Genomic DNA, 15,000 nt, shown 5'->3' on the forward strand with positions numbered 1-15,000 from the left:
AAGTATATCTTCCAATGTATCAGATGAAATGAAATATTCATATAGTTCTTTATACCTCATGTTAGGTGGTCTGAAAGGCTGTATCATATGACATTCTAAGATATAGTGCTCAAGTGTTTGCTTGTTTTCTTTGTTACACAGTCTGCATCTAGATTCATTTGCATATCTTGCACAGTGCAGTTGGCAGTACATTCTGTAACCTATAACCACATCACATTGTCTGGTTTGACTTTGGTGTTATCGTAGTGCCTTATGGTACAGCTTTCAGGGCTTTGAGTGTTTGTCCGAGCTACTAGTTCTTCCTTATGAGAACTTTTCAATATATGTGCAAATCTATGTTCCCAGTATCTTTGATGCAGTCTTCCTTCGCCAATGTATCTACGTGATTGTGCTTGCATATGCCAATATGAGATGGTATCTATACAAATTAAATGTTGAAATTGTGCTCTATTACATAAGTTACGTTATGCCTAGTGCAACACACAATTTCCTTATCGCCACCTGCTTTGAAAGAATTTAGTGTCCAAAGAGCACTCTGAGAGTCACAGAAAATTACTCCGTTGCAAGGAGTATACCTACTAACTCCGTTTGTGTAGTGCTAGCCCAGTTTTGCACTCTCATATTAACTTAATGTTGTAGTAAGTGTAAAAGGCTATAGTGAGGTACCTTTGTATAATGGTTTGCAGGGGTAGTCAGAGTTCTATAGTGGCTTGATTCTTTATTGATGAAGAGTACTACACAGTGATGGGAACACACGAGACGAGTCTTAGGGTAAGTGCTGAGTACGGGGTCACGTTGTCCTGCCCTCCAGCCTTAAGGAGCCGAAGGCTGGGTGGCAACCTTAACACAATGAGCACTGGGCATGAACTCTGTAAACCCAGGTCATCCTTGAGCATAAGTAGCAAACGTCGACCGGAACACGGCAGGGGGGGACGCCAACTGCGGGAAGCGTGGTGGTGGGGGTGGGGGGGAACGTGCTGTTTTTTTGTTTTTTTTCATTGTTTCACTTTCACCAAGTAAAAGAAGAAAACAGGAGAGGGAAACGATCCACAAAGACCTGGCTTGAACTACCAACCGTCTCTGATAGATATGAGAGTAGATACCGTAAGAGAAACGGCAACAGCAATCTGCAAGGATGTACTAGTCTCTCTTCACAACTGACAAAATCACTGGCAAAAGATATACATCATAGATTTTTACACCTGCAACTACAACAGCAACAAACCCTATTAATGAAAGGTTACAGTGTCTTTTGTTCCGTGTGCGAGAGAGAGAGCGAGAGCGAGCGAGCAAGTGACAGGGAGTGTCAGTGAGAATGAAAGTGAGAGTAACCTCACACACAGCAGAAATGTAAGATAAACATGAAGATTAACATTTATTTTAATAATGATGCGATAGACTAGGTATGGAATTAATACAAAATTATTTCAACTACCACAATGAATTCAACACTTAATGATGTGCGACAGAATGACGCACTAATGAAAGGTGAAGTGAAAAATATTCGCAAACTTTCTCGCAAGCAAATCTTCTCAGGGTCAGCGACCTCCCGAGGTAGCCATGTCTAACTGCTCATGCAGACTTCATTAATGGGGGTGGGGGGGGGTCTATACCCAAAAATACCGCACTATACAAAGTGAATGAGCCAGGAAAATATAATTACCCACTCTTTTCTGCAAATCTGTGATGGGCACTTGTGACATGCTCTTCGGGTATCTATAATGAATCACACAATCCCTTGGGAGTATCCAAACATGCCAGCGACTTCTAGAGGATGAGAAGGTTGTGATTAATAAATGATTAACGAATCTAGCTTAAACCCTAGTCCTACATTATTTGTCGGGCATACTTCAGGTTACCTGACTCATAAGTTGCCAATCATACGAATAACTTTGGCTATACCTGTGTCTACTATTGTAATGTCAGAGCGTAGATCTTTTAGGTGATTCACGCAACCCTGGGTTACATCAGGCATCCTTTGTGCACTCTGATATGCGGAAGATTTTAACGCTATGCTCAAAATAATAAGTTTATATAAAATTGCGTTACAAGCTCTGTTCCAGTGCAGATAGAACATGTCCCCAAATGAGCAATGCAACAATGCTATTTACCCATGGTTAAAAAATAACAAAAAACAAATTACGGGAAAACCAAGCGGTCATCTCTTGGCCACCGACTGGAAGGGAAAGAGAAAGTGAGGTCAGGCTGGGGTGAGGAAAGAAACAAGATAGAATGATATTAACACGCTAAGTTTGTTGTAGTTGAAACAATATGAATCTCTAACAACGAGTAAATTAATTATATACTTAATGAACGATATTTATGTTTGTTGATTACATACCGTGATCACACCGTAATATGGTTGAAGGTTAGAAAAATAGTGTGAGAACGTGCCATTTGCTGTCAATTAGCACTTTTACCCCACAAAGCCAATGCGAGAGTGGTTTGTTAGGTACATATATTGTTTCTAGGCTGACTAGTAATTTGGTAAGGGCCAGTGCTTGTTTGTCAACAGTGCTAGTGAGAATGTCTTCCCAGGGTGCTTCAGATAATGCCAGTCTACTTTTTTCCATTGCCAGATTGCACAGGATAAAGTTTCTCTTGCACAGTTTTTAGGCTGATCTTGCTTAAAAGTGCAAAGTGATCAGAGGAGCCAACTGTGCCCAGGAAAGAACAACTGACATTGTATATGTATATATATATTGTATATGTATATGCATATATATATTGTATATGTATATATTTATTGTATATATATATTGTATATGTATATATATATTGTATATATATATATTGTATATGTATATATATATTGCATATGTATATATATATATATTGTATATGTATATATATATTGTATATGTATATATATATATATTGTATATGTATATATATATATTGTATATGTATATATATATATATTGTATATGTATATATATATATTGTATATGTATATATATATTGTATATGTATATATATATATTGTATATGTATATATATATTGTATATGTATATATATATATAGTTTATGTATATATATATATATTGTATATGTATGTATATATATATTGTATATGTATATATATATTGTATATGTATATATATATATATTGTATATGTATATATATATTGTATATGTATATATATATATTGTATATGTATATATATATATATTGTATATGTACATATATATATATATATATATATATATATATATATATTGTATATGTATATATATATTGTATATGTATATATATTTTGTATATGTTTATGCATATATATATATATATTGTTTATGTATATATATTGTATATATGCATATATATATATATATTGTATATGTATATATATATTGTATATGTTTATGCATATATATATTGTATATGTTTATGCATATATATATATATATATTGTATATGTTTATGCATATATATATATTGTATATGTTTATGCGTATATATATTGTATATGTTTATGCATATATATATATATTGTATATGTATATATATATTGTATATGTATATATATAGTATATATATTGTAGATGTATATATATATATATTGTAGATGTATATATATATATTATAGATTATATATATATATAAATATTGTAGATGTATATATATTGTAGATGTATATATATATATATATATATATTGTAGATGTGTATATATATATATATATTGTATATGTATATATATATTTTATATGCCTATATATATTGTATATGTAAATATATTATATATGTATATATATATTGTATATGTATATATATATATTTATTGTATATGTATATATATATATATTGTATATGTATATATATTGTATATGTATATGTATATATATATATTGTATATGTATATGTATATATATTGTATATATATATGTATATATATTGTATATGTATATATATATTGTATATGTATATATATATTGTATATGTATATACATATTGTATATATATTGTATATGTATATATATATTTATGTATATGTATATATATATTTATTGTATATGTATATATATATATTTTGTATATGAATATATATATAGATATATTGTATATTAATATATATATAGATATATATTGTATATGAATATATATATATTGTATATAATAAATATATATATTGTATATGAATAAATTTATATATAGTGTATATGTATATATATATAGAGTTTGCATACATTTATATATGCATACACATACATATATATTTTCATTCGCATAAATAAATGTATATATATCATATATATATTTGCTTATACATTATATGCATATGCATATATATTATATATATATTTGTATATATTTTATATATATATATATTATATATATATTATATATATCATATATATGTAGAAATGTTATATATATATTATACATATGTATAAATATATAATTTATTTGTATATATATGTATATAGATATATAGAAATACTTATATATGAATATTATATATATAAATATATATATAAATATATTCCTGTGTTATATATTATTATATGTATATATAATATATATATATATTATATACATGTATATATATTATTTGTGTATATATTATATATATATGTATATATATAATATATATATAGATATTATATATATAATATATTATATATATTATTATATTATTATATTATTATTAATTTTATATTATATATGTTATATATATTATTATATTTATTATATTATATTATATATATTTATATATATATTTATATTATTTTATTATTATTTATATATTTATATATATTATTATATTATTTATATATTATTATATATATTATTATATATTATATATATATTATATGTATTATATATATATGTATATATATATTTATAATATATTATTATATATATTTATATGTAATATATATTTATATTATATATAATATATTATATATTATTATTTATATAATATTTATTATTTATATATTATTATATATTAATATTATATATATTAAATATTATATATATTATATATTATATTTTATATATTTATATTATTTTATATTTATTATATTATATATATATATTATATATTATATATATTTTATATTATTACATATATTGTATATTATACATTATTATTATTAATATTATATATTATTAATATATTTTATTATATTACATATATTATATATATTAATATATGTTATATATTACATATATGTATATATTATTACATTATTATATAATTATATATGTTATATTATATATTTATATATATTATGTATATATATTATGTTTATAATATATATTATTATTATATTATATATAAAGTATTATAATATTATATTATAATTTATATATGTATTTATTATTAATTATTATTTATATTTAATATGTTTATTATTTTGTATATATTATATATTATTATTATGTTATTATATTATGTATTATATATATATTATTATATATTATATATTTATATATATATTATTATATATATGTATTATATTATTATATATATATTAATTTATATTATATTTTATATATTTATATATTTAGTTATATTATTATATTATGTTGTATATTATTATATATATTATATATATGTTTATATATATATGTTTATATATTATTATATGTTATATTATATATTATATTATTTATATTTGTATTTTTTTTAATATTTTTATATATATATGTATATATATTATATATTGTCTTATATATATTATTATATATATTATTATATTTATATTATATTATATATTGTATTATATTATATATATTTTATATTATGTATTATATATTTTATATATGTATTTATATATATGTATATTATTATATATATGTTGTATTATGTATATATATTTATATATTTGTATATTATGTATATTATTATTATTTTATTATGTATATATTATATTATATATATTTTTATATATATGTATTATATTTATATTTGTATATATATATTTATTATTATTATATATTTGTATATATTTATTATTATATTATATGTTGTATTTTTATATTATTATTTATATTATATTGTATATGTATATTATATATATGTATATGTATATATATATATGTATATTTATTATATTATGTATATGTATTATATATATTATATGTATATATATTTATATTATTATATATATGTATATTATTATTATATATTTATATTATATTATATTTATATATATTATGTATATGTATATTTATTATATTATTTTTATTTATATATATATATTATGTATTTATATGTGTATATTATATTTATTATGTATATGTATTATATATATGTATATGTATTATATATGTGTATATGTATTATATATATGTATATGTATTATATATATATATTTTATATTATATGTATTTATATATATTATATGTATTATTATATTTATTTATATATTATTATATATTATATGTATATATTATTATATATTTATTATTATTATATATGTATATTATATTGTTATATATTATATTGTATATATTTATATATGATATTATATTTATATTATTTATATATTTATTATATATGTTATAATTTGTATATTTATATGATTATGTATATTTGTTATATAATATTTATTTATTTTTATTATATATGATTTATTAATATAGTTATTTTATTTTAATGTTATTTATTTATATTATATGATGTATATAAATTTTATTATTACATATGTTTTATAAATATATTTTATGATATATTTATGAATTAATTTTATGTTAAAATATATATATTTTTTTTTTTTATATTAAGAAAATTAAAAATTTTATATAATGAATTTTAATATATTTTTTGTTTTTTATTTTTATTTTATTATTTGTTTAAATTTTTATAAAATATATATATTTTTATTAATTGATTATATATGTTTTTATATTATGTATGGAAAAAATTTTTTTATATTATTATTTAATATACAATATTTAGTGGACCCGGTTTGGGTTGTCTCTGAGGTCAATGTACGGGGGTACTTTAAAGAGTTTGTGGAAAAAGTCCGTAATTAAAAAACTTTTGGAAGGAATTTGATTTCATGCCCCTGGATTTTGACCATTTTGTTATAACATGGTTAAACATTAAAACCCTTGATGCGGTAATTTAAGCTCGCCCCCGTTGGAAGTCAGGCCCCCTTCAATCAACATGGAATTCCTAAAATTGAAGCCCGGGGAAAACATTGATTTTGGTGAAACCCGGGAAAATTTTGGAAATCATTGCAAAAACTTGAAAAGTTTAGGGGGACAGTGCCCCAAAGGATCAACAACCTTAAGACGTTAAGTCACTTCAGAAGTGGGAAAAAAAAAAATTTTGAAAAGAAGAATGGGAAAAAAAAAACCCCCCAAAACTTTGGTGGCAAAAAAACCCCCCCCTTAACCCCCCAAAACCCTAGGTTCCCGACACAAATTTGGTGGGAGTTTGGGCTAGAAGTGGACCCCCCGAAACAAAATTTAGCATTCGAAAAAAAGGTCTGGCCATTGTTTGGGGGAGCGGAGGGTTCTTGCTCCCGCTTTTGGCCCCAGCGGGAAAAAAGGGTGTGTAGTGATTTTTCGATAGAAAAAGTCTGCATCCCCCTTATATCGATTTAGCCCTCCGATTCTTTTTGTTTCCAAAACTTTAAAAAAAAATAATTGAAAGATACCAAATTTTCATTTGGGTTTAAGTGTAAAAAAGGCTGCTTGTTGGTTCAGTCACTGTTTAAAAAAATAAATATAACTGAAACCATTTTTATACGTCCTTTTTCCCTGAACTTTTTGAAGCCCCCCGTAAAAGCTTAAAAGAAATATTTTTAATATAAAAGTTGCTTCTTTGTTTAAATTTAAATGGGTTTCTTATTGCCATTTTTAATTTTTTTTTCATCTTTAGGTTTGAAGATCCTTAGGCTCCCGGGAAGTTTTATGACCCAGTAACCGTTTTACATCAGTTACCGTGATAACCATTTAAAGAGTATATCGAAATGGATGAAACAGTATGGACATCTTATGATAGAGTCATTCTATGATGATGAACCAGCACCATTTGGTCGCCCCTCAGTTAAGAGAGTTTAAAAAAAATCCATCAGCGGTCAGTCCAAATTGCGGAATGTTTGGTTTTGTATGTTAAACCCATATAGTTTGTTTTTTTTATTTTGGGAAAAGATGTTGAGTTGGAACACTGATTTATTATAATGTTAATTAATCGTGGAAATTATTTTTAAAGGTGCTTAAATTTCCCTTATGAACCTGTGATATGTTTCAGTCTAAAGCTACAGAAATTTTTAATAGATTAGGAAAAAATAAAATATTTACCAAGATAAAAAAATCAACTCACCTTTTAAAGGAAAGGAATAAAACTGGTGTTTTTCTGCAGGGGTTAAATGGTGATTTTTTCTCCCCACTTTTAAGTGTTTTTATGTATGCCTATCTATACATTTAAAAAAGAATTTGATATATATGTATGTATATGTTATATATTTAAAAAATTTGGATTGCATTAGTTTTTATGTATAAAAATTTTTATATACATTATATACATTTACCACTCACATTGTACATATCACTAAGTACAACTATTTTACACACACACACCACATCACATCCCCTAACTTACCCACATCACACTCACCCCACACTACATCATACTCATACTCTATCACTCCTCACTCACTACTCACTCAAATCACTCTCACTCATCATTCACTACTCACCTCACCCCTACTCACTCACTACTCACTCCTCCTCACTCACCAAACAAACACTCACACTACACATCAACTCCACACACACTCCACTCCACACTCACCTACCACCTCACACTCCACCCCTCACACTCACACTCACATTTCCCTTTCACTCTCACTCCTCACTAATCACTCACTTCTCACCACCACCCCCTCCACCCACACACACACCCCCAACACAAAACCCCCACTCCTCACTCACTCATTTCATTCATCACTCAATCACTCCCCAAACCCCTCACTCACACCTATACACTCACCCAAATAAATTAAAATTAAAGACAATAACCTTATTGGGGTTTTAAAATTTATATTAAATATTTATAAAATTTTTTATATTAATATAAGGGCATATAGTTGTGTTTATTGTTTAACATATAGCATAACATTTAAAATTTTCACATTTTTAAATCTATATGTCTTATTAAAATTCTGAGGATGGAATCAGGTGGATTTCAAAACTTTTGTTCACTTTCAATAAAATTGTTTTACTTTGGGTTTTTTACAATAGTATCAACTCGGGTGTTTTCACATTCTATATAGTAGAGTATATTTTTATTTATATATCTATGTATAACCATTTATTTATATATTTTTTTTATTTTTATATAACATGAATATTTATACACATCAATATATTAATAGCTATATATACATATATGCATATTTTTTAATATATATGCTATATTATAATATAATTTATGCGTTATTATATATTAATATGCATATTATTTATATATATTTATATTATTTTTATATTATTAAATATATTTATTGTAATATAATAATATATAAAAAGTAAATATGTTTTTTTTTTTTTTTTTTTTTTTTTTTTTTTTTTTTTTTTTTTTTTTTTTTTTTTTTAAAAAAAAAAAAAAAAAAAAAAAAAAAAAAAAAAAAAAAAAAAAAAAAAAAATTAATTTTAAAAATTTAATTAAATAAAAAATAATAAATTTAAATAAATTTTTTTATATTTTAAAAAAAATAAAAAAAATTTAATAAAAAAATTTTAAATTTTAAAAATTAATTAAAAAAAAATTTAAAAGAAAATAAAAATTTAAAAATTTAAATAATTAAAAAAAAAATTTTACACACAATCTAACCAAAAAACAAACCATAAATCTACCAAAAAATAAAATAACCCCCAAATTAAACACACTCAACACCATACAACCCTTAAATAACACAAAAACCTCCAATAACAAACAACAGACACAAACAATAATACAGCACAATACACCCCAATCCACATTCATAACTCACAGCAAAACACAAAACTATAAAATTAACAACACACACAATCCACATAACCACCATACACATACACACACACAAATACACATACACCAACACAAAACACATACCACACAAAGACACATACAATCACACACAAAAACAACACACCACACAAACACAATACACACACACCACAACACATACACATACACACCCACAAATTCACCAGTACACACACCAATCACACATAAATCAAAAACCATACCACAACACTACACAATAACATAACACACACACACCATACACATACACATCACACAATTACCCATACACACAACCAAACCCAAATACACACACAAACACAATACCACCCAAAACACACACAACACACATAAACATACACATACACAATAAACACCTAACATCACCCCACAATAACAATACACAACACCTAAACCACATACACCACAATACACAAAACACACACCAAACACCATACACACACAATACACATACCACACAATACAACACAACACACCAAACACACAACAACACACAACAAACAACACAACAACACACAACAACACACAACACAACACTAAAACACAACACACACAACACACAACACAACAACACACACACAACACAACAACACACACAACAATACACAACACAACACACTACACAACACAACACAAACCCACAACACACACAACACAACAAACACACACAACACAACACACACACACAATACACACACAAACAACAACACACACAACACCACAACACAAACAACACACACACAACACAACACACAACACACACACACACACACACAAACACACAACCACAAACACAACACACAACACAACAACCAAACACAACACACACCACAAACACAACAACACACAAACCACACAACACAAACACAACAACACAACAAACAACAACACACACACAAACACCTACACACACAATCAAACACACAAAACACACACAACAACAAACACACACACACACACCCAACACAACACACACACCACACACACAAACACCATACAAACACCACAACACACATACACACAACACAACACAACACACACACAACACAACACACAACATACACACACAACACACAAACAACAACACACACAAACACCACAAACACCCATACACAACACCACAACAACATACACACAAAACACACAAACAACACAACACCACACACACAACACACAACCACAACCAAAACACACACAACACACAACAAAAAACCACACACAAACACACAACACACCCAACACACATCACACCCACAACACAAACACCAACAAACAAACACAACACAACAAACAACACACCCAAACACAACACACAACCACAAACACACACATAACACACACACACAACATACAACAAACACACACACCACAACAAACACCACACAACAAAACACAACAAACCACACACAACACAAAAACACCAAACACAAACAAACCCAACACAAACAAAACACAACAACATAAACACAACAAAAACAAACAACACAAACACACAAAACACCACAAACAAACACACAAAAAACACATACACACAACAAAACCCAAAACACACCACAAACAAACACAAACAACACACAACAACACACACAAACAACACACAAACACAACAACAAAAACACAACACACACAACCACACAACACAACCACAACACACACAAACACAACACCAACACACAAACACACAACACACACAACACACAAACACACAACACAACAAAAAAACCACACCACACAACACACAACAACACACACACACACTAACACAACATAAAAAACACACAAAAAAACAAAAAAAAAAAAAAAAAAAAAAAAAAAAAAAAAAAAAAAAAAAAAAACACAACACACATACACAACACACACAACAAACCCACCAACACAACACAACACACACCACACAATACACACACACACAAACACAACATACACACACCACACACACACACCACACATCACACACACACACACAACAAACACAAACACACACACAAACACATACAACACACAACACATACACAAACACACAACACAACACACACAACAAACACACAAACACAACAAAACATACACACACAAAACACAACACACACAAACACAACAAACACACCAAACACACACACACAACACACACACACACAATACACACAACACACAACAACACACAACACACACACAATACACACACAACACACACAACAAACACAACACACATACAAACACACAACACAAAACACAAACAAAACACAACACAACCACACACACACACACAAACAACCACACAAACAACAACACACACACAAACAAAACACAACACACAAAAACACAAAACACAACACAAACAACACAACAAACACACAACACAAACAACACACAACACCACAACACACACAACACACAAACATACACACAACACACAACACACAAAACACACCACCACACAACACACATACACACACACACACAACACACATACACACCAAACACACAACACACACAACACACACTACACACCCAACACACAAACACACACACACCCACAACACACATACAAACACACAACACACATACACACAAAACAACACATACCCAACACAACAACAAACACATACACACATACCACAACCCAACAACACACACACAAACACAACACAACAACCAACACAAATACACACACACACACCAACACACACAACACACACATAACACACACACACATCACACAACACACACAACACATCAACACAACACACACACAACACACAACACACACACACACACACAACACACACACATCACCACACACAACACAACACACACAACACAAAACACACACACAACACACAAAACACACACACAACACACAAACACACACACAACACACATACAACAAACACACAACAACATACACAACACACAACACACATACACAACACACACAACACACATACACACACACAACACACATACACACACACACAACACACCAAACACACACCAACACAAACACACACAACACACATACACACACACACAAACACATACACACACACACAACAACACAACACACACAACACACAACACAACACACAACACACAACACACACACAACACACACACATACACACCACACACACAACACATACACCACACACACAAACACACACAACAACACACACACAACACACACACAACACAACACACCCCAAACACAACACACCAACACACACACAAACCCACACATACACCACACAACCCACACAACACACACAAACCCACACAACACACACACACAAACCACACACAAACACACACACAACCCACACAAACACACACACACCACACAAAAAACACACACAACCCACACAAAAACACCACAACCCACACAACACACACAAAAACCACACATACACACAAACCCACACAATACACACACACAACCCACACAACACAACACAACCCACAACAAACACACACAACCCCAACATACACAACAACCACACAACAACAACCCAACAAACACACACAACCAACAAACACACACATAACCCAACACACCCCACCACATACACTCACCCACACATAAACACACACAACACACACAACATACACATACAACCCACCCCAAAACCCCAACACACACACCCAAAACACAACACATACACAACAAACACACACACACATACACACACAACACCCACATACATACACAAAACACACTAACACACACATACATACACAACACAACAACACCACAACACATACAACACCACATACACACACAACACACACATACTACACACACACATACACCACAACACACAAACATACACACACACATACAAAACACAACACACAAAATACAGACACACACACAACAACACACAACAAACCCAACTCCCCACACACAACACACACACACAAGCACACCACAAACACACAACATACACTCCCACACAAAACCACAAACACACACCACCCCCCAAAATCTATTCCCACAAATTACAGGACACCATCGTCCCTCCATTACTGTTGGTACCAAACCGCTAAAAGATCCCCCTACCGACAAAACACCACCACATTCCGCCCAAAATCAAACACAGCCCCACGCCAACTAGACACCCAAGAGTAAAACAAAAACCCCATGAAACCCCAAACGTCCGAGACACACGCACCTGCCCCCCTTTTAAGTCCTCACCCTTCAACAAAAGGAATTCCCAAAACTAACCCCCGTGGCCAAGCATAGAGGATTATGAGAACCTGGGATAATAGGCAACTCATTGCCTCTAGAACAAGTTTAAGTGACAGTAGCCACAACGGTCACAACAACCTTCAAGACGATAAGCACTTCAGATGGCCGAAACGAAATTCAACAACCTTCAAGACGATAAGTCACTTCAGAAGTGGAAGAAACGAAATTCAACAACCTTCAAGACGATAAGTCACTTCAGAAGTGGAAGAAACGAAATTGAAGATGACCCCCACTGTGGCAGACCATAAACAACCCTAGGTTCTGCACACAATTCTGGTTGAGAGTTTCGGGCTATGAAAGTGGACCAGCCGAAGCAAAATCTGAGCATTCGAAAAGAAAGGTCATGGCCATTGTTGTGTGGGATGCAGAGGGTATCTTGCTCCTGCTTTTGGCACCCAGCAGACAAGAGCTGTGCTACGTGAGTTTCGATAGAAAATCGTCTGACATCCACCTTATATCCCTGATTTAGCCCCATCCGACTTCTTTTTGTTTCCAAACTTAAAAAAAAGTAATTGAAAGATACCAATTTTCCATTGGTTGAAGATGTATAAAGAGCTGCTCTGATATGGTTCAGATCACATGTTGAAAAATAAATATAACTGAAACCATTTTTATACTGTCCTTTTTCCATGAACTTTCTGAAGCCCCCTCGTAAAAGCATTAAAAGTAATAATAATTATAATATAAAAGTTGCATCATTAGTATATTAAGTGGTTATCTATATTGCCATTTATAATTTTTTTTTCATCAATTTCAGGTTAT

General features: G+C 29.1%; 1 protein-coding gene across 1 annotated transcript in view; it reads left to right on the forward strand.

Moving 5' to 3' along the window:
- LOC125030986 (protein transport protein Sec16A-like) overlaps window positions 1-15,000 on the forward strand; it is a 92,073-nt gene that overhangs the window by 24,740 nt on the left and 52,333 nt on the right. Inside the window, exon 5 of the mRNA XM_047621406.1 lies at window positions 14,996-15,000. This exon is cut by the window's right edge and continues 209 nt beyond it. Coding sequence (XP_047477362.1) covers window positions 14,996-15,000 — 5 coding nt within the window. The remainder of the gene's footprint in view (window positions 1-14,995) is intronic.

The sequence above is a fragment of the Penaeus chinensis genome, chromosome 12 (assembly GCF_019202785.1).
Source record: "Penaeus chinensis breed Huanghai No. 1 chromosome 12, ASM1920278v2, whole genome shotgun sequence".
Taxonomy (NCBI): domain Eukaryota; kingdom Metazoa; phylum Arthropoda; class Malacostraca; order Decapoda; family Penaeidae; genus Penaeus; species Penaeus chinensis.